The sequence below is a fragment of the Artemia sp. Qi Xiang Cuo genome, chromosome 1 (assembly GCF_049724085.1).
Source record: "Artemia sp. Qi Xiang Cuo chromosome 1, ASM4972408v1, whole genome shotgun sequence".
In the NCBI taxonomy this organism is placed as follows: Eukaryota; Metazoa; Arthropoda; class Branchiopoda; order Anostraca; family Artemiidae; genus Artemia; species Artemia sp. Qi Xiang Cuo.
The window spans coordinates 44,439,975-44,461,992 of NC_142794.1; the positions used below are offsets into that span (position 1 = coordinate 44,439,975).

The 22,018-nt window shown below is 35.2% G+C and overlaps 1 protein-coding gene across 1 annotated transcript in view; it reads right to left on the reverse strand.

Moving 5' to 3' along the window:
• Positions 1 to 22,018, reverse strand: part of LOC148956362 (uncharacterized) — a 96,597-nt gene that overhangs the window by 17,110 nt on the left and 57,469 nt on the right. The window contains exons 8-9 of the mRNA XM_089090489.1: positions 12,403 to 12,553; positions 1,390 to 1,528 (exon numbers count right to left, since the gene is read on the reverse strand). Of these exons, the coding sequence (XP_088946615.1) occupies positions 1,390 to 1,528; positions 12,403 to 12,553 (290 nt within the window). The remainder of the gene's footprint in view (positions 1 to 1,389; positions 1,529 to 12,402; positions 12,554 to 22,018) is intronic.

Sequence of the window (22,018 nt, forward strand, 5' to 3'; positions counted from 1 at the left end):
TTCTTGTTTTAAATAACTTGAACACATTGGCCTAGTTTAATTTAGCAATCTAAAGAGAACTTTTTCGTGTTACTATTATTCTCTTAAGTGATGGTGTCATATTCTCATTAGCTTACTCTTAATTCAAAAATTTACATGGAAACTAGAATTCAAGGGGATTCAATGACTTAAAATAATTTTGCAATCCTCAGTGTCGGCTGACCATTTTAAAGATAGGGATCTCATCGGTGGATTCTATCAGCAACACAGGGAGCTCCCAAAGCTTTCAAATTGCTCAAATGGTATTTCTTTACAATGTTAGTAAACATTGATTGGGGATCTTGAATGAGGACAAGATTTCAAAATGCTAACGAGTAGTTAGTTTAAAATAAAGAAAAATATAATCTTTTAATAATTGGCATCAAAGGGTGCCGGTATTTTAAGGCATTACTTTAAAACATTACTTTAGCTCTTTGAGTACAAGTTTTGAGTAGAGACTAAGGAATGAATGATAAAACCGAGCAGATTAAATATAATTGAAAAACAGATAGTAATTTTTTCGTAAGGGGGGTGGGGGCTAAAGCCCTTTTAGACACCCCCCGTGGGTGCACGCCTGGACTCATCGAACTAAAATAAAAAAAAGAAAGTTAATGTGATGTGCATTTTTGTCTTTTGATTGATGATTTTTCTTATTTAATCCTCTAGAGATCAGATTTTGCAGGCACAACCGGGATATGTTTGCAGTAGATATGGGTGATTTTACTTCTAAGGTTTGACATTAGTGCTTTTTGCCTAAGTCACACTAGTAAATTTTCACTAATGTTTTCAGATTTCCTTTTTACCCTTTAGAAAAAGTATTTTGTTTCGCAAGAAGTATTTAAGTAAAATATTGAACAAGTAAAGTCTGTAGTCAACAGAAGTATCTTAAAAGTGTAATTAATCAGCCAAACTGAATTATAAAAAAAAATTCTTTCAGATGTAAATCAGAAACAAAACTTTTGGGCAATACTTTCAGACGAAAGATTTTCCAAATCAATTAAATCCTCATAGATGATGACAGTTTTCCTCTAATCCTAGGAATCGTCGAATAGATATTAGTGTTTCTAATGGATGGAACACATGACGACAGATTAGAGTCCGATTCTAAGAGTTTTCATCTCTAACTGAAATTCCGCTTAAGATTACTGAAAACCAAGGTCCATGAGAAAACTCTACTGAATGTTTAACTAACAAGAGCATTTTCTCTTCTGAATTTCAGCCCCAGCTATAAGAATTAAAATGATCCTAGGATCAGGACTATGTTTATGGCTTTTTGTTCAGGGATTAATAGCTATATTACTTATGTTGGCATGTTATTTTTATTTAACTGGCAGTTACATAAAGTAACAATTGTAAGTATGTTTGTCTTACCTCTGACAATCTAATGTGATCCCAACTGCAGTGGAGACCATATCATTCACACCAGATGGCAGTAATGGTTCTTCTTTAGCGTTACGAAGAGAATAAGAGGTAATCTTTTCAAACGAATAGATTCCATTTTCACAGCTGCCTAAAAGAAAATCCAATTTCTGTGAATAAACAAAACACTTAAAAACCAATTTTTGAAACTTCAAAGTTTCAGATTTTAAATCACTCAGGTTTTTGTTTACTTTAAAGAAAAGGCTTCTAAGAAACCAATTGATTCAAGCTGTGAGCCTTTCAAAGTCCCTAGTTAATGGGCTATGTTTCTGGTGTAGCAAGTTTGCACAATAACTTTTAAAGTTTTTAGGATCAATAGAGCTTCTGATCACGGAGCATTTTGTTGTACTGTAAATTATATTTTTCAAGTAATTTTGCAGTACTTATCTTTTGGCGTTTACATATCCTTCGTTTTCAGGTCTGCGGTCAGTATGTTGTTCCCCAACAGGTTGTGGATTTTTCAGTGTGGACAACAGACTGAAAAATCGCGGGAGATTTTGTGAATGAACACACCCAGAAAATGAATGATTTCTGACTTCAGATTACGGTTTCAGGCCATCAAAAATGTTATTGTTTTCTCTATTTTCACCTAAAACCCGACTAATGTTTTCAACGTGGCCCGTTAGATATTTTCATTCCTGCATGATGACAAAATGGTTTGCTGATTGTTAGTTGCTCATACATGAATTTATACTTTCTTTGTTGAGAATCAGACATGTTTGCGTGACTAAGCAATATCGTTTTTTATTGAAAATCAACTGAACAGATTGTTATACGAAGTACTGAAAAAAATGGGGGAAAACATTTTTCAAAATGGGATTTCACCTAAAAGACCAAGTCCTGCAAAAACGAGTAAGATAGGATCAAGAAAGAAGTACAGAGCATATAGTAATTTGCTCATATTATTCTTTTTTCAACTCGATTTTTTCAAAATTTTTTTAATATTTCTGCTTCTGAGTTTTGTTATTAATTAGTCGCATTGTACACAAATGTTTCCAAAACACTCTCGGAATTTAAATTAATGTTGATTAGTTCGTGGATATGGATGTTGAACGGATTCGAATGCTAACAGAATTGTTCATAGCGTCTTGGACTTTCTCATCACTTGTAAAATATTTGCCACTTCATCTTAATGAAGATTTCTTTTAACTTCATTGGGTATTATATAGGTCATAAAAATGACTTTCCTCGAATCAGCAGGCAATTCTAACACCCAAGCAGGTACTAATAGGAGAAGGCAAATTCTTGGATTGAGATGTCAGAGCATATTAAGGAGGAACCGATGGCCCTCTTCAGAGAGGTGGTAGACGTCTATGTTAATAAAGAATCGAGGAATTTAATTTTGGTAAAGATACTAGAACTGCAGGCTTTATCTAACATAAGTGAAAAAAGATCCTGTTAATAGTATTTCCTTATTCATGGATTTTCGACCATCGAGTTACGGCACGGGGCTTTTTTGTAACATTTTGCAGCTTATGTGTTGCTACAGTTATCTAAATGAGTGAACAGCGGTGCTAGTTGTAAAAGCCATCGTTCGAATGTTGCATTTTTCTACGTTAAAACGGTACCGAGTCAACACATCTTGTTCCAAAGAAGAAAAATTCTAACTACTTAATAAAAAATTAAATTAAAATTAAATTTTAATGCTAAGAAACTTAAATTTTAAACACTGAGCATTTTAATGAATCTGCTATAAAACTCTTCGATGAGGTCTAAGTCCTAATCAAAACAATTCACAAATTCATACACATTCTCGGTGGTATTGTCAATGGCTTTCGTGTTTCCCAACATATGCTTGGTGATTTTGTCTACAAAGTTTGAGCTATCTGGCTTCATAATTTGCTAATGGCCATATACAATCGAAATTGACACCCATTTTAATTTTGACTATATTGAGGAAACACCGTGTGTCATACCTTTGCAACGACACTTGCTCTCTTGTTATTCTAATCTTGTCTTTTGGACTAAGCAACTGTCAACAAGCTTTATGAAAATACTTTTGATGCATCTAAAATAGAAGATCTAGGGACAAGGAAATACTTCGTATCTGGCGAGGAGAAGAAAAATCAGTGATTGTCATAAGTGACACAGCTTTCAGGCTAATGAAACAAAGGAAAGAGGTTGCGAAGACATACTATAAGAATAGATGAGATAAAACTGAATGGAGTTAAAGAGATACAAAGAGCATTAATTTTTGTTTAATTAAAGAATGACTCTTCAGAGAAGACAGTATACTAGGAATAATCAGCATACAAGGGATAGTTAACAGAAGTAATTAAGTAGAAAGGATAATCAGGGAGAGAAATAATAATCAGCTTTGGTTTCATATAATGAGCCTGTCCAATCTTATATCACAAACAGAAGGAAATTAAGGTAACCCTTAATGATAGCGCTTATCATACTTTACAAGGATATCCATAGAGAAGAGTTCAAGAGAGCTATTCCTTTAATCCACGTAAAAACTCTGAAATATAGGACAAAAAAACCGTTTCATAAACGTGAGTATTTAGCCTATGTATTGGTAAACATTGGGAGACTAATTAAACTTTTTCTTTAAGTTGTGTGGCTGGCTTTATCCCAAGTCAAACAATTTCGTTTTTCACCCATGGACCCCAAAGGCAATTCTTTGCATTTCTGATAGATTTGTTGGGTTTCTAATCAAAATATTTTCATGTTCAATATTACTACTACTACTGGTTGGTAACTCGCTGCAGTACCCAGCCATCTATGGTCATCAAAGCTACGCACGCTCCTCCTCCACCCAAATCTATGCCTCCATCCCTCTTTACACCCTCCCAAAAAGTTCCCATTCTATTGAATATTTCCTTACGACATTCGCTCACGCCATTCGGGGACAACCTGCTTTTCATTTGGCCCTAGATAGTTGGCCGACAAGGCCAATCCTGGCCTTGATGTCTGGCAGTTTGTGATCTTTCATCTGCAGATGGTATTCTAACCATCTTAACTTTTTTTCTTATTATAGCCCTAGAAATTGTAGGGTTGAACCACATTTTCGTACAGTTTACTGTTAGATATAATCAGTCAGACCAGTACCCAAAACATCCCATAAACAATTTCTTCGGAAAACACTTTCACTTATTTCTCCTCTTAACGACTTAGTCTTCTTAACATTAATTATCCAATCTATTATTACACCCCTAACTCTCGAAACCTCCAAAAAATCATTCGTTTTGCTAACATTTTCGTCTAGGATAGCATTTTCGTCTTGAATCATCAGAATAATCTAAGTCTAGAAGACTCTTACTTCCTCAATTGATTCCATGTTCTTTTATTGCCTTTGCTGTTCTCCTTAGGACCGAGTCAATCAAAACTATCGATATAAATAGGGATAGAACGTAACCCTGCTTAACTCCAGATTTCATCTGAAATCGGCTAATAACCTCATTTCCTACCTTAACCGCAGCAATGTTATTCTTGTACATAGTACTAATCATTCGTCCGGTGTATCATATAAGAGTGAGACTGTTGCTAAAGCTCTTGCATCAGCTCAATCAAACGCTTGCTAATGCTATATAAGACTGAGGACTAAAGGTTTTGATGACTTATGAACATTTCAATCATTAACATAAGAGTGAAAATCTGGTCGACCCATCCTCTTCCCATGCTAAATCCATACTGATTTTCTCTTAAACTCTTAGCTCCAGTATCTCTAAGTCTAAGAGTACAGTCATACTGAGTAATTTGCTTCCTACAAAAACGAAGCTGATGCTACTATAATTAGCGTACTCATTCTTACTGCCTTTCGTAAAGAGAGACTTATATAAAGTGTCCCTAAAATCGTTGGGTACTTTCCCTTTTCACAAATTATATTCATAATATTCTTTAATTTATTACTTCCCAACCACCATACTTTAAAAAAACTCATTACACCGCCCTACCGGCACCTGTGGCCCTGCTATTTTTAATCTTTTTAGTACTGTCACTAAGCTTTCTTCACAAAATAAATCTTCCTTCACATCCATAGTGTCACAAACTTTTTCGATCTTTTCAATACATTTTTCTGTAACTATGTCACGATTCAGAACATTCTCAGAATGTCACTCTCTTTAACTCCTCTTTTTACCACTAATCGTGGGGTCGTCCCTATTTTTAACCCTGACAAGTCCAGATTGACTATATCCTCCCTATTTATTAACATGCAAGACAATTTTGTACTGCTATGCCATCTGGCTATCAACCAGATCTTCAGAAATCTTACCCATTGCCTCCACTCCACACCTCATAAATTGAGGTTTTAAAGCTTTCTGAACTTTCTCCACATTCCTTACATTTCTTTTGTTTGCATATGATCTGCAACTCAAATAATTCTTTTACAAGCCCCTCCTCCTCTCTATTCAACATAAAGCATATCCACTAAAATTCTTAGCTGCGTTTCTAGCTTTATTCGCTAAGACACCATCACCGACTTCACGAACTATTTTCCCAATTTCTGCAATTTTGCCGGGAAAAGCCAATTTTTTTTACATACTAGCACTTCTACGTTTTTGAACGAATGTCAAAATTAAAAATTAACCTACAACCAAGGAACCAGATTGAGTTAAAATTAATTGAATTTTCTTCTGGGTTTAATTGTTTAAAATTCATTGAATTAATTAATCTATAATAAGTGCAGAAATAGAAGAAATAATAATGGCTATGTTGCATGCAGCGGCAAGTTTTGGATGTTTCATTAATGTTTAATAAAAATGTACCCCTTTACTTACTAGAAAAAACTGACGCATCTGTGATTTACCTATACACTTTTATTTCCGTATGCAATAGTCACGAAGAGATTAAGTCATTTTTTGTTAGATAGGAAAAATATGGATTAGACTTCCAGCATAACTTAGAAAAAATAAGATAATTTGTACTCAGCTCGGTAACCGAAAATCCTGAAGATCCATTACAATTTCGACAACGCTATTACTACTACTAACTGCTCATCGCAGCACAAAGCCGTCTGAAGCCAACACAGCTATGTACGTTCCTCCTCCACGCTAATCTATTCAAAACCTACCTCTTAACACCTTCCCAGGAAGTTCCCATTTCCCTTAAATCTGACAATCTTTAACAATCTGTGATCCTTCATTCACAGAACGTGCCCTAGCCATCTCAACCTTTCTCTCATTATAGCTTCAAAAATCTGGATTGAACTAAACTTTTCGTACAGCCTAGTGTTAAAATACGGTCAGTCAGCCGTGTATCCGCCCATGCTTCAGAACCATATTTGACCACTGTCTTCACTGTACCTTCCAATATTCTAATCTCGGCTTGCAAACTTATCTTCCTATTCTTCCAAAATTTTTGTAACTGTGAAAAAAACAACCTAAGCCTTAGCTATTCTACTTTTAACATCTTCATCCATTGGCGCAGGCAGCATTAGGCAGCATATTGTCTAGGGGGGGGGGGGCAGTCGATAGTGTGATGGAGTTTTATCAACTGCTTTTTCCAAACCATCTGCTTTTTCAGCCATATCTAATGTAAATTTGAGGGTCTAGGGAGGGGCAGCTGCCCCCCGGCCCCCCTCCCTACGCCCATGTCTTCACCGCTCCCCCCGTCTTTACTAATAATACTACCAAGGTTAGTGAAGCTGTCTACTTGATAAATCATTCGTTACCCAACATCACTTTTTTGTCTTCACTCATTCCTAGCTTTAGCGACTTATTCTTATTAAAATTAATTCTTAAATCTATTTTAGCACCCTGTACTCGCAAAACCTCTAAAAGTTCATTCATTTTGCTCACACATTCATTTAGGATGCTGAAATCATCAGCATAGTCTAAGACCAAGAAAGTGTTCCTTCCCCCCTTGATTTCGTGTTCCCCATTACCTTTCCTGTGCCCCTTAAGAAAAAGTCCATCAATATGGTCCATTTAAATGGGGATAGAACACAGCCCTGCTTAACTCCTGATTTGATATGAATCCAGCTGCTAACATCATTTCCTACCTTAAGCACAGCATCGTTATTCTCGTATAAAGCACTAATCACTTTAATGCATTTGTCTAGTAAGCTATACAAGAGTAAGACCTTCGCTAAAGTGCTTGTATCAAGAGAATCAAAAGCTTGCTCATAATCTATAAAACTGAGGATTAAAGGTGTTTGATAACTCAGGTACTTCTCAATTATTAACCTAAGAGTCAAAATGTGGTAGATTTTGTTAGAATTTTTGAACCCTTCATCCTAAATAAGTATTGTGTTGTTTAAGTATATGTTTTAGGCCTATTGTTGTTTTAGGTTTTTCAATGGAAGAATGGTTCAAATTGTATTTATTTTATTTTCATTTTATTTATTTTATATTTTTTATGGAAGCTTGAAGGGGTAATATAAAGTTTGGATTGCAGTTGACGCCACCGCCAAAGGATTCTCCTAAGGAGGGGGAGCATCCTACAAGTGGGACCTGCGTTGTATTTTATTTAGTTTTTATTTGTGTTGTAGTATGCCCCGGAGAGTAACCTGTTGTATTTGATTGCCTTAATTCATTTTTAGTTGGTATAAAAGGGAATTTTTTTTTTTTTTTTTTTTTTTGTTTTGAAAAAGGGAGTCTATAGTTAGGATGATGAAATGATATACTGGATTAATTTAGTTTTTTTTTTATTTCAGAAATATAAAGGAGTATGAAAATAGAGGAAGAGAAGTTTTTTGGTGGTTGTACTTGGTTGAAGTTTGTAAATTTGTTGAATTTATTTTTTAATAGGAGAAAAATGAAGATGAGCGGTAAAAGGGAAAAGGGGGAAAAATTGGAAAAAAGGAAAGGGAAAAAATTGAAATTATAGGATAAAAATAGCGAAAAGGATAATGAAGGCTAATAATCCTTATTAAAAATTTTGATCATGTAAATATTTATAGTAGCAGAGTGTGTTTTCATCCATATTGTTTGGATAACAAATTTAAAAAAAAATATCGTTTTTTAAATTAGTGTAGGTAATATAAAGTTTTGAAATCATGTGAAAAAGATTATTATGTCGCCGAGAGGAGAGGAGGTGAGATTTAAGAAAAAAAAATGGTTGATACGACTTCTACCCTTCCTTAAACCACACTTTTCTTTTCTTAGAACGTTGTCTACAGCATCTCTCAGTCTAAAAAGAATCATATTACTAAGTAATTCGCTACCTAGAGAGACCGGGATAATGATGCTGTAATTACTACACTCACCCTTATCACATTTCTTATACAGTGGTTTAATGAGGGTTTTCTTCAAATAGCTAGGTACTTTCCTCTTTTCAAAAATCATTTTCATAATCTTCAGTAACTCATTTCTAGCCTCAGAGCAATCATATTCAAAAAACTTATTTACCACACTATTAGCACCAGGGGCCTTATAATTTTTTGATCCTGTTAGTACTGCCGCTAATTCTTTCCCACAAAACAAATCTTCCTTCACATCCGAGATATCACAAGGCTTTTCATTTTCCTCCATATCTTTTCCAACAACTATCTCGGTTTAGTGCATTCTCAAAATGTTTAACTAGGATCGGTTTATCTTTAACTGGGACGGGTTTGGATTGACTACTTCCTCTTGATTTATTAGTATGCCATTAAAATATTTTACTATTATGCCGTCTAGCTACATTTCCCAGAACCTCGACAATTTTATCCATGGTCTCCACGTCTTCCTTCTTAGTTCATATTTTAATACTTTTCCACTTTCTTAATATTCATCTTATTTTCAGATTAAATAAAAAAACAAGTTTTTTAAACTGAAAGTAAGGAGCGACATTAAAACTTAAAACGAACAGAAATTGTTCCGTATATGAAAGGGGCTGTCCCCTCCTCAACGCTTCGCTCTTTACGCTAAAGTTTTTTATTAATAAAGTTGTGAGACAGAGTCAAACTTTAGCGTAAAGAGCGAGGCGTTGAGGAGGGGACAGCCCCTTTCGTATACGGAATAATTTTTGTTCGTTTTAAGTTTTAATGTCGCTCCTTACTTTCAGTTTAAAAACTTGTTGTTTTTTATTTAATTTCTGATCGTTTTTTAGTTAATGCAGCTTTTATTTTGGCTCACCGTCATTGAATAAGCAAACAAAATTTGGATAAAAATTGTACTTTTCTTTTGTTAAATGGATGTCTCTAAATTTGGTTATAACGTAATTTACAAATTAACTTACGTAACTAACTTCTATATTTTCTTCTGGCAAAAAATACAAAGTTGCAGATTTTTGCAGATATGAGCTTGAAACCTATGTAATAGGGTTTTCTGATACGCTGAATCTGACGGTGTGATTCTCATTAAAATTCTTTCACTTGTAGGGGATGTTTTCCCGCTCTTTAAAGGATCAAGTAAATTTTCTCAGGCTCGTATACTTTGATGAGTAATACTAAACTTAATAAAATTTATATATTTAGAATCAGCATTACAAGCCCATTCTTTTGATACATTTATTGACATCAAAATTTCGTTTTTAAAAGTTTCGATTACTATTGAGCCGTATCGCTTGTTTTTTTTATTGTTTTTTTTTTTAACACGTATATGTTATTACGTATATGAGGGGATTCTCCCCTTATTCAATACCACGCTCTTTATGTTAAAAATTAAAAAAAAATTAATTCACAAACCCCTGAATCACAAAGGCCGTTTAATTAGAATAGATAGCTCTTTTGAAAGCATTAAAAAAAACTGTAGAGGAAAGAGCGAGGTATTGGTTTGGGGGAGAACCACCTCATATACGTTATAATTTCTGTTCGTTTTAAGTTATAATATTACTCCTTATTTTCAGTTGAAAAAACTTGTTTTTTTAATTTAATTTCTGAACGTTTTTTAAGTAATGCTTGGAAATCCGGCGCCCCCTTCATAGAAATGTCCCTTAACCCAAAGAAACATCCCCCACGGAAAGATTCTCCCGATTAACCCCCTCTTCCAGCCCCCCCCCCTCCAGAAAAAAATCCTTCCTGAAAATGTCTGTATACTTCCCAATAACCAATAAATAATGCTGGCAAGTCCGGCGCCCCCTTCATGGCAATTTCCCTTCCCTCATGAAAACTTCCTTCATGGACAGATCCTCCAACATAACCCCCGACCCAGCCCCCCCCCCACTACCAGAAAAAACCCTCCTGAAAACGTTTGTATACTTCCCAATAACTAATACTATATGTTAACAATGGGTAATGTTCATAAGTTTCAGCCTTCTCCCCGGGGACTTCGGGGGATTAAGTCATCCTAAAAGACATAGTTATCATACTTTCGACGATGCTGAACAAAATGGCTATCTCGAAATTTTGATCGGGTGACTTTGGGAAAAAAATGAGTGAGGGAGGGGGCCTAGTTGCCCTCGATTTTTTTGGTCACTTAAAAAGGGCACTAGAACTTTTAATTTCCGTTCCAATGAGCCCTCCCACGATATTCTAGGACCACTGGTTCGATACGATCACCCCTGGGGAAAAAAACAAAAACAAAAAAAAACAAATAAACACTCATCCATGATCTTTCTTCTGGCAAAAAATGCAAAATTCCACATTTTTGTAGATAGGAGCTTGAAACCTCTACAGTAGGATTTTCTGATACGCTAAATATTATGGTGTGATTTTCATTAAGGTTCTATAACTTTTAGGGGGTCTTTCCCCCTTTTTTGAAAATCAGCCAAATTTTCTCAGGCACGTAACTTTTTATGGGTAGCACTAAACTTGATAAAAGTTATATATTTGAAATCAGCATTGAAATCTGATTCTTTTGATGTATCTATTGGTATCAAAAACGTTTTCTAGAGTTTCGGTTACCATTGAGCCGGGTCGCTCCTTACTTACAATTCGTTACCACGAACTGTTTGATGATATATCACCCAGATGATTCTTGTACAATCCCCATCTCTTTTTTGTTAAACATAAAGACTTTCTCACTAATGTTCCTAGCTGCGTTTTCAACTTCTTTCCCAAAGACACCATCGGCAACTTAACAAATTATAGTTTTTAAGAGAGAGCTCTTAAAAACTAAACATCATAAGTTGGATTAAAATCTCAACCTGCTTAAGGATTTCTCTATACCTCCCACAATTTTAGTTTATTTCGATTTAATGAAACTTGAACAATGCATAATCAAAGGTGAACTGCACAAATGTCGATTGTGCGCTGTTGATTAATCCGACCAGTCGAGTTCGAATTATGGGTTCCTCCAAATGGGGGAGCTTGAAAATGTACAAAAAAGTGCATAAATCTTAAAATTTCCAACATAAAATTTCAGAAAATTTCAGTGGGCAAGTCGTTACTATTCCTTTATCTATTCCCAGGGACATCGTTTGTGGAGGGGGCAAGGGGACAGATTGCCCCCTAATAATTTGGAGAGACAAAATAATGATATAGTCTGTGCCCCTTGACTATTCGGATATGAACCCCTCTTACCCCCTCCCCCTAAAAATGCTGTAGATTTGCCGCTGCCTATTCCCCTTAATTATTGTTTATTTTGAAGAGACATGATAATTACAATAACTTGATATTATATTTATAAATATTGGCTCTATTTCAAATTAGAAATATTGGAGACCAACGTTGGGAGTATTGAAAAAATGTAGACTGAACAAAGACGCTGCGAGTGTCTCAAACTGTAAATACTCAAGATCACCATGCAGTTCTTAGAAGAAACAAACTGACGCTGTTGGTGGAATTTCTGCATGTCCTGAAGCACTTATTTTGAAATTTTAGTAATCTAAACACTCTTACTATAAAGTTGCAGACTAATCTTAGTGAAAAGTAACAATGCCGTACATAGGAACTTACTTCAGGGAAACAGACAGCCAGACAGTATCTCCACAGTGCCGGAAAAACGTAAGAAACAGGTGAATCACTGTAAAAGTACGTGAAATGACCAAGTGATTTACAAAAATATCGAGAGTTTTAAGACAACCATAGCGCTAAGACTCAGTTTCTGCGTAAATGTTTGCAAAGATTATTTTATTTTGCCTAATTTTGTAAACCATTGTCTTAAAATATGAGTCCTAAACAATAAATAGGATAAAATGCAGTAAAAAAACACTTACTGGCAACACATTTAATCGTTGCATAGACAGATCCAAACTTTGGAATAGTGACACCTTTACCACCACCATCATCATCAATAGCATCACTGCTCAAATAGCAACGATTTTCGGACTGTGTAAATGTAAATGAACGGCAGGTGAATGTTCTAGTCTGGAATAAAAAGATATTATGAACACTTCTGCGTCGAAGGTTCAACTCGTAAATGCTTTCAAACAATTATAATCTACCGAAAGGATTGTGTAAGTACGGAGCGAGTCGTAGTAATAGTAACCAAAATTCTAAGAAAAAGAAGTTTGGATAAATAAGTAGATTAAAAAATGGCTTTTAAAGATGATTCTCAATATGTAAGAATCATAAAATCCAAAGTTACCACCAAAAGCTACTAGCTAGCTTACCTACCTAGCTACTTGCCGGCCGCACAATCGCTCCCAAAGATGTACGTAGTGCATACAAAACAAACAATTAACATAGTGCTTTATTTTAACAACATTCGATACTAAAAATCTCATTTTACGAATCGCAGAATCAGCTGACAGTCTCAAAGACAAAGGGCACAATAAGAAATTTTTCCAGTAAAACAGGGAGCTTCCAAAGCATTTTTTGTAAGAATTGATAGGGGACCTTAGATGTATCAACAGTTCAAAAAGTTAACATGTGGCTAGTTTAAAACAAAAGAATTCTATAATCTCTTACTAATCGTTAAGCAAAACACTGTCCAATCAATGTACGTACAGCCTAAAGAGTAAGTACATCCTGTGTCCGCATCCTGTGTCAAGGCAGCTAGCACAACAGGAGACTTCAAAAGCTGTCAAATTTTTCACTGGGACGTCTTTTGATCTGATTTCAAATATTTTCCAAGCAGGCATACAAGAGTATTTTAGGGAACGCCCTTTCCAGAACTTTAAAAGAAAATTCTGCTCCGTTCAACAACAAAACAAATTTTACGCTTTTTATGATAAAAGTTTTATTAAATCTGAATATCTCTGTCTCTCATTCAAAACGGAAGAATTTAAACGGTTATTATAAGATTTCTGATAAACTTGGTATCGGCTTTTAGTTTCCGCTTGTTTATTCGGTTCTCTTATCAATGGTTTATTCGGTTCTCTAAAAATGGTTGTAATGGACGAGATAGGGTGATTGTTTAAGGTATCAAAAAGCCTTAAAGCTTCATTTAAGGTGATACGGTGCGTTGAAATCATTTTGCAAGCTTCAGTGTCGGCCAACTGTCACAAAGACAAAGGGCCTATCAGCAAATTCTCCCATGAGACTAGCCATCATCAAGAACTGTCGAGAATTTGTGGTTTGACATTGAAAGGTGGCAGGAAAGACTGTAAAAGTTTACTTCCCTTTTGTCGGTGAGCTCATCAATCAAAGCGGGTGAGACCTTAGGGAACTCCAAAAGGAGCTATATTTCTCAAATGATAACTCCTTAGCGTTTTGCAAGCAGGCATGCTAGAGCTTTATTCAGGACTGCCCTCTACAAATCTTTAAAAAGAAAATTTTGTTCCATTTAATCTAAAAACAAAATTCACACTTTCTAATGGTGTCAGTTTCTTCGAAATGGAATATCTCTGTCTCTAGTCTATGATTTTTTTTTATATATACATATATCTATTCCATGCAAAACTATATTCTTATGCTTAACGGTTCAATGGTGGAGTGGTGGGGACATCACGAGGACCATCAGAAAATTTCCCAGGAGAGGAAAGAAGTGCTACCAGGAGCTATTTTTTCTATTGTAAGTTTAAATGGGAATATTTCATTCTTTCCTAGTTCGATTAGGACCTGCCAGCGGACCTAATTCACTTAAAGACCATGCGGCTCAAATGTCTTATTATTTATTTATTTTTCCCATAGGCACTTCATATGCAAGGGGACGTCGTATAAACTTCAAAGGAGGCTCGTTCGATTAGAAACCAAAATTTCTAGTGCACTTCTTAAGAGTCAAAAGTGATTGGAGGGCAACTAGCCCCCCAATCCCTTTTTTCCCCAAATAAATCCAACAAAAATTTTTATATGGCCATTTTGTTAAAAATAGTTAAAAAATCAAATAATAAAAACTCCGGGATTGACCCCCCCAAAACCCGGGGGGCATATATTGTTCTTATAGAAGAGATGCTCGTAGAAAATTAAGAGAGGGCTCATTTGATTGGAAATTGAAAGTTCTAGTTCATTTCTTAAGATTCAAAATAGATCGAAGGGCAACTAGCCCCCCCCCCCATACCACTTTTCTCCAAACGCATCCAATAAAAATTTTGAAATAGCCATTTGTTAAAAATAGTTCAAACATCAGATAATAAAAACTCCGGGTAAACAACCTAAATAACAACCCCCCAGAGCTCGGGAGCAGGCGTTGTAAGTTATACCCTGGGGTCGTCATTTAAGCTTCGAAGGGGACTCATTCCATTGGAAACCGGAAGTTCTAGTGCCTTTTTTAAGAGTCATAAGTGATCGGAGGGCAACTAGCCCCTCCCTCCCCCCCCCCCCCCCCGACGCCATTTTCCCCCAAATACATCCGATAACAATTTTGAAATAGCCATTTTGTTAAAAATAGTTTAAAGTTCATATAACAAACACTCCAGGGTCAACACAACCTCCCAGGGCCCGGGGTCAGGCGTTGTAAGTTATGCCCTGGGGGCATATATGGTTCTTAATGGAAAATAAAAATACCTGGGTTCAATTTCTCAACCATTGATAATTAGATGCGGTGCACCCCAAGGGTCTATCTTAGGCCCTTTATTATTTTTTATTTATATTAATGATCTTTCTTCTTTTCTTCGGCCACTTGTGAGTAAGGTTTCCAACTTTACCAATTAAGAGACTAATGTTTTTCTCCTTGTGTTTTTTTAATTAATATTATTGAAAAATGTTGGCATAATTCGTAAACTTAAATATTGTTTTCCGAAGGAAATATTCCGTATGTTATATTTAAGTTTAATTCATCCCTATATTTTGTACTGTAGTTCAGTATAGTTGTGAAATTTCTCCTCAATCCTCCGTCCAGTCCGAGCTTTGCAAAATATTCTTATTAGAACACTTGATAACTTAAGCCCTTCTGAACCGTGTCAAGAGGCTTATAGGTAGTACGCTATCAATAGATCTGAACTTGACATTGGACTGCACATCTGCAATGCACATTTTGGATTGCAAATACATCGCACACCATATATGGATACTAAAACCGACCAGAAGACGTTACATTCGGGCTATAACAATATACTGAGCTAAGAACCTGAGGGAGTAGACCATGTCAATAGATACTGACGGCACATAATTATTCTAAATTTTAAACCAGTATTTGTGTAGCTCAATGATTTAAATCGTGATGTACGCCCGGTACAGAATATCATTCAATGGTCTTAACTAAGGACTTGAATATTGAGATGAAACCAAAATGAGAATAATAAGAATATTAGTTTTATTTGGATAGAATGAAACCGGTAAAGGTTTAATTGCTTACCAACTAAAGGTACGTCTGAGGGAAGAGTTACTGCCACGCAACGGGATATAAATGTTAGAATATGATTAGAATTCATTCAATCATTCACAACTCGATTGCTTCGATTGACCTAGCTTCACTTCTTGGCTGTAGTCGGTATAAAGATAATCACTAAAGCCACACTGGCTTGACATAACATAGAGAAAGAAAAATGAGCAAAAATGGTGTTTTAAAGGCTAAGTAAAAATAATAAACAAAACACAACAAAGCGAATATTTCGAGGGGATAAACGCCTCTCTTCCTCAGCACGAAACTAAAAAATTTAATCGATGATTGTGCCGAAGAACAAACCAACAAATAAAACGCGGAAAGTCAATGTGAATGTGAAAAAAAACAGTGAAAAAAATTCAAAAAAACTAAAAGATGAATAAAATCCAATAAAAGCCAAAAATTGTAAGAATTAAAATCAAATACCTAAGCAACAATAAAAGTGAATCATTCACCAATATCCATGATTTGCGTGAAATTCAAAATAGAACCTCCATCGCCGGATACTAGTACAGTATTCATCTATCAGCATGAACGCAGCTTCAAAAATAATGCCACAAGATGATTTTTTTCATTCTGCATATTGCATATTGCATTCTTTGCATTCATATTGCAGTCTTTTTTTTTTACTTGATCCTAAAGATTGTGAATTCAAAGACACTTGAGAGCTAATGATATTACAGTAATATGTTCAAACACTTTATCTAAATTCCCAAGGCTGGAGACATTAATTGTACCAGTTACTTGACAACCAATCAGAAGCACGTAACAAGATTTTTTCAAGCACAATGACAGCAATAGAAGATTTTAGTAAGCATAGACTCTGTAGACGTTTGAATATTTTCTTGATTCTGTGTAATAATGTAAAATCCTTTTGATGCTACAAAAAAGACCTGTGTAGTTGAACTTGTTCCATGCAATATACTTTTCTTCATTAATTTTGATACTTAGTTTTCAATTAATAGACTTATGAGTCTGCTAGTAGTGTCTATATCTCTGAAAATTCCTTATCTTACATTTCCGACTTTTTAAAATATATTCTAAATGTATGACACGCTAGCGTACCCTAAAAATAACGATCACACAACAAAGTAATGCATAAAATATTTTGAATGAGATAATGACATGTAGAATATTAATATAAAATATGTTACATACATTATTATACATTATTAATATCGTTGAACAACTTTGGACATTTTGAGTCTGTTCCATAAAACAATTCATCATGTTCTCTGTTGATACTATAGTTACTCTTTTCTATTAGTTCGTAACCAGGAGACTAATCATTATTCCATTTTGAGTCATGCACTATATTTACTGGGGTGTCATCTACAGGTTCAATATGCGCACTGACTATATGATCAATAGTAGTAATGATGTTCACTCGCGCTTTATTTTACATCAATTCAGCTTTGTATTCATTAGTGATATTGTCTACCAAATCCCTTTTTATTTTGCCTGTGGTTTCATTGTCTATTATCATATTATTCTTACACAGGTAACAGTTCCGGCACGTAGACAAGATATGATTTATGACACTAGTGCAGCAGTAGGCCTTTTTTTCATTTCGCTTTCATTTGAATACTAATACCAGATAGACAGCAATAGGATCTATCAGTAGGTACCGTGTTGCTAGAACCATGAGCAAGAAGATACCCCTTTTCATCAGCTATTTTTTTTATGTTGGCATTCTCTTTGAGCACTATAATCTCTGGAGACCTCACTCTCGCATATCCACGATCAGCCATGTTGAATGCTTTCAGTACTCAAAAGAAATCTGAAGTCTCACTGTCATAAGAACGCACGCGTACGTTTCCAATAGTGTTACCACTAGTGCTTGTTTCATAGTTCAAATATTGGGCTTTATCAGCATTCAACGCAACGATGATATTATCATGTGTGCAAACTTTCTTCGAATATTTGATCTTCAGTATTTTTTTTAAATGTGATGCAAGTGTTTATGCTTCCAATGTACAAAAAATAATGATTGGAAACATACAATAACTTAGTAGTGTGGATGAGCAGCCATAGAGTACCACTGGGACAGCGAATAAATTAAGTGTATTCAGAACGTATTGCAGCCTTTAGCGTTGATTAAATTATGTCCTGGTTGTAGTAATTAGGCCCCCACTAGGGCGCTCCCACATATTTGCAAACCAATTGCCAAGACCATAGCCCAACACCAACAAAGAGCAACCAAGAGCAGCAACAAAGCAATCAATATCAGGACAAAAGAATGTCATCTTCATTTTTTTAAATATGATGCAAGTGTTTATCCTTCCAATGCATAAAAATGCTGATTGAAAATATATAATGAACTATGTAGTGTTGATGAGTAGCCATAGAGTACCATTGATACAACTGCATAAAGAAAAATAATAAAAAAAGTTGAATAATTCTTTAAGTCTAAAAAATTCCAAGTAAAAAAAGAAAAGTGTTACTACAAACACTATTTTTTAATAGTAAAAATCACGACTAACATATCTATATCATTCTCATTTTTTATTTCGAAAATATCAAATGTGATTTTTGTTTTTGTTTTATGTATATTTCATGTCATTTTAAGACATGTAAAAAAAGTTGAAAAAAAATTCTGTTGAAAAATATAAAGGATAAAGAAAAGTTAATAAAAAGTTAAAAAACTTAAACTTCAAAACAAAAAATATGCAAAAAGAATTGGATGAGGGGCCAAAAAGTTGGGGAGGCTAATGAGGCCCTTAGAAAAAAGTGTTACTACAAACATTATTTTTCCAATAGTAAAAGTCACGACTAACTTATCTATACCATTCTCATTTTGTATTTCGAAAATATTAAATGTAATTTTGTTTGGTTTTAAGTAAATTTCATGTCATTCTAAGAGATGTAAAAAAAATTGAAAATAATTCTATATTAAAAAAATTTAAAAAATAAAAGTTAAAAACAAGTTACAAAAATTAAACTTCCAAAAAAAGGAGAAATTGGGGAAGGGGGCAAAATTTTTGGGGAGGGCGCCTTGGATGTTGAGGTCCTTGGTATTTGGGGTTCTTGATGGTTGGGGTCCTTGATGGTTGGGGTTATTGGTGGTTCGAATCCATATCCAGTTAACAACTTCATTCCTACGAACTCCTAAGGATTGTTATTAATTTATTTGTTAGAATTAATTTGTTGGTGCCTACGACTTTATTACTTTCAACTTCATGAATACTCTAATGCTGAACAATATTTTATATTGCCCACACTCCTAATTTGGTACTTGCGTATTATTCCGAACACAGCCAAGAAGTGAAGCTAGGTCAATCGATTCAGTCGACTTGTGAAAGGATGAATATATTCTAATCATATTCAAACATTTATGTCACGTGGCGTGGGAGTAACCATTCTCTCAAATTTACCTTTAGTTGTTAAACAATTTTAGCCCTTTACCGGTTTCATTCTATCCAAATAAAAAATATTCTTATTATCGTCATCTTGATTTCATTCCAATAATCAAGTCCTTAGTTAAGACCACTGAATGATATTCTATACCGGGCGTACATCGTAATTTGTATCATTGGCCTACACAAATACTGGTTTAAAATTTAGAATAATTATGTAAAGTGCAATTTCAGTAAAGTGCAAATTTTGTTCTGACCATGGGAAGGCATAGGGATTTTGTGCCCAACTTATGTTAATTTCTGCTCGTTTTGAGTTTGCCTCGGTTATGTATTGTAATTTCTGTTCGTTTTGAGTTTAATTTATTTAATTTTCTGTTTAATGGAGTTCTTTACTTTTCTTTGAAAAACTTATTTTGTGGAAAAAGTTTTTTTAATTAATTTCTGTTCGTTTTAAATTGACATAGTCTTTTCAGGGAAAAAGAAAATAATACTTTAAATCTTTTCGTTTTTAAGACTTTATAGTTTGGCCTGCTATTTGTATGCTGGAGAAAAATTTTCAGCAATTTTTAACAACATACACCCTTTTTAAAATCTGGACACATATAGTACTGTTTAACATAGTTTCATACCTCCTCTAGTTGACCTTAAACGGAAAACTTGATACTATTAACAAAAAAATTGTTTATTTTCTTTGATAGCTTGGATACACTTACACTATTTTGATTTGGTTAAATTTTAAGAGCAGAAGCAGCCCCGAAAGTTTGAACAAAATACCCTCAGTCGTTCTTGGGATACTACTGAGATGCCTTATTGGGAATTAGCATTATCACAGTGCATTTTGATTTAATCTTAAGGCAACATTAAGTTTTTAAACATAATGGGCAAATGGGAAGGTCGGAGTGGAATGGGGATTAGTTGCCCTCCGATCACTTTCGACTATTGAAAAGGGCATCAGCCCTTTCTATTTTCACTCAAATGAGCCACTTTCGAAGTTCTTACGTCAACTCCTTCGATACGAAGTGCCCTGGTCTAAACAACAACAACAACAAAAAATATTATTAATCACTTTCGACTATTAAAAAGGGCACTAGCCTTTGAATTTCCAAAAGAATTAGCCTTTTTTGAAGTTTCTACGACAACGCCTTCTATAAAAACCTTATATGCGCCCAGGGCATAACTAAAAACCCTTGCCCTGAGAGTTGTGGGGGAGTGTCCTTCCCAACAACATATTTTCTATCTGGAAATCAACTATCCTACGCCAAACAAAATGGCTATCTGAAAATTTTGATTAGATAGTGTTTGGGTGAATGATGGACGTTGGGGGAGGGGGCTAGTTGCCCTCCAAACAGTTTCGACTATTAAAAAGGGCACTATCCGTTTGAATTTCCAATAAAATGAGCCCCTTTTGAAGTTTCTATGACAACGCCTTCAATAAAAACCTTATATACCCCAGAACATAACTTAAAAACCTTGCCCTGAAGGTTGTCGGAGAGTGTCCTCCTCAAAAATATATTTTCTATATGGAAACTAACTACGCTGAAAAAAATGGCTTTCTCAAAATTTTGATTGGATGTGTTTGGGGAAATGTTGGGGTGGGGGGTGGGGCTAGTTACCCTCCAATCAATTTCGACTATTAAGAGGGGAACTAGCCCTTTGAATTTCCAATCGAATGAGCCTGTTTTAAAGTTTCTACGACAACGCCTTCTTATGAATCCTTATATGCCTCCAGGGCATAACTTAAAACCCTTGCCCCGAGGGTTGTGGGGGAGAGTCCTCCTAAAAAACATATTTTCTATTTGGAAATCAACTAGCCTACGCTGAACAAAATGACTATCTCAAAATTCTGATTGAATGTGTTTGGGGGAATGATTGGCAAGAGGGGCTAGTTGCTCTCCAATCACTTTCAACTATTTAAAAGGGCACTAGCCCTTTGAATTCCCAATCGAATGAGCCTGTTTTGAAGTTTCTACGACAAAGCCTTCTATAAAAACCTTATATGCCCCCACTGCATAACTTAAACCCTTTGCCCTAAGGGTTGTGGGGAAGTTTCCTCCTCAAAAGCATATTTTCTATCTGGAAATCAACTACGCTGAACAAAATGGCTATCTCAAAATTTTGATTGGATGTGTTTGGGGGAAGGATGGGCGTGGGAGGGAGCTAGTTGCCCTCCAATCACTTTCGAATTTTAAAAAGGGAACTAGCCCTTTGAATTTCCAATCGAATGAGTCTGTTTTGAAGTTTGTACGACAACGCATTCTATAAAAAACTTATATGCCCCAAGGGCGTAACTTAAAACCTTTGCCCTGAGGGTTGCGGGGGAGTGTTCTCCTCAAAAACATATATTCTATCTGGAAATCAACTACGCTGAACAAAATGGTTATCTTGAAATTCTGATGGATGTGTTTGGGGGAATAATGGTCAAGGGGGGGGGGCTAGTTGCCCTCCAATCACTTTCGACTTTTAAAAAGGGCACTAGCCCTTTGAATTTCCAATCGAATGAGTCTGTTTTGAAGTTTCTACGACAACGCCTTCCATAAAAACCTTATATGCCACCAGTGCATAACTTAAAACCTTTGCCTGAAGGGTTGTGGGGGAGTGTCCTCCTCAAAAACATATTTTCTATGTGGAAATCAACTAAGCGTAACAAAATGGCTATCTCAAAATTTTGATTGGATGTGTTTGGGGGAATGATGGGCTTGGGGGGGGGGCTAGCTGCCCTCCAATCACTTTCGAATTTTAAAAAGGGCATTAGCCCTTTGAATTCCCAATCGA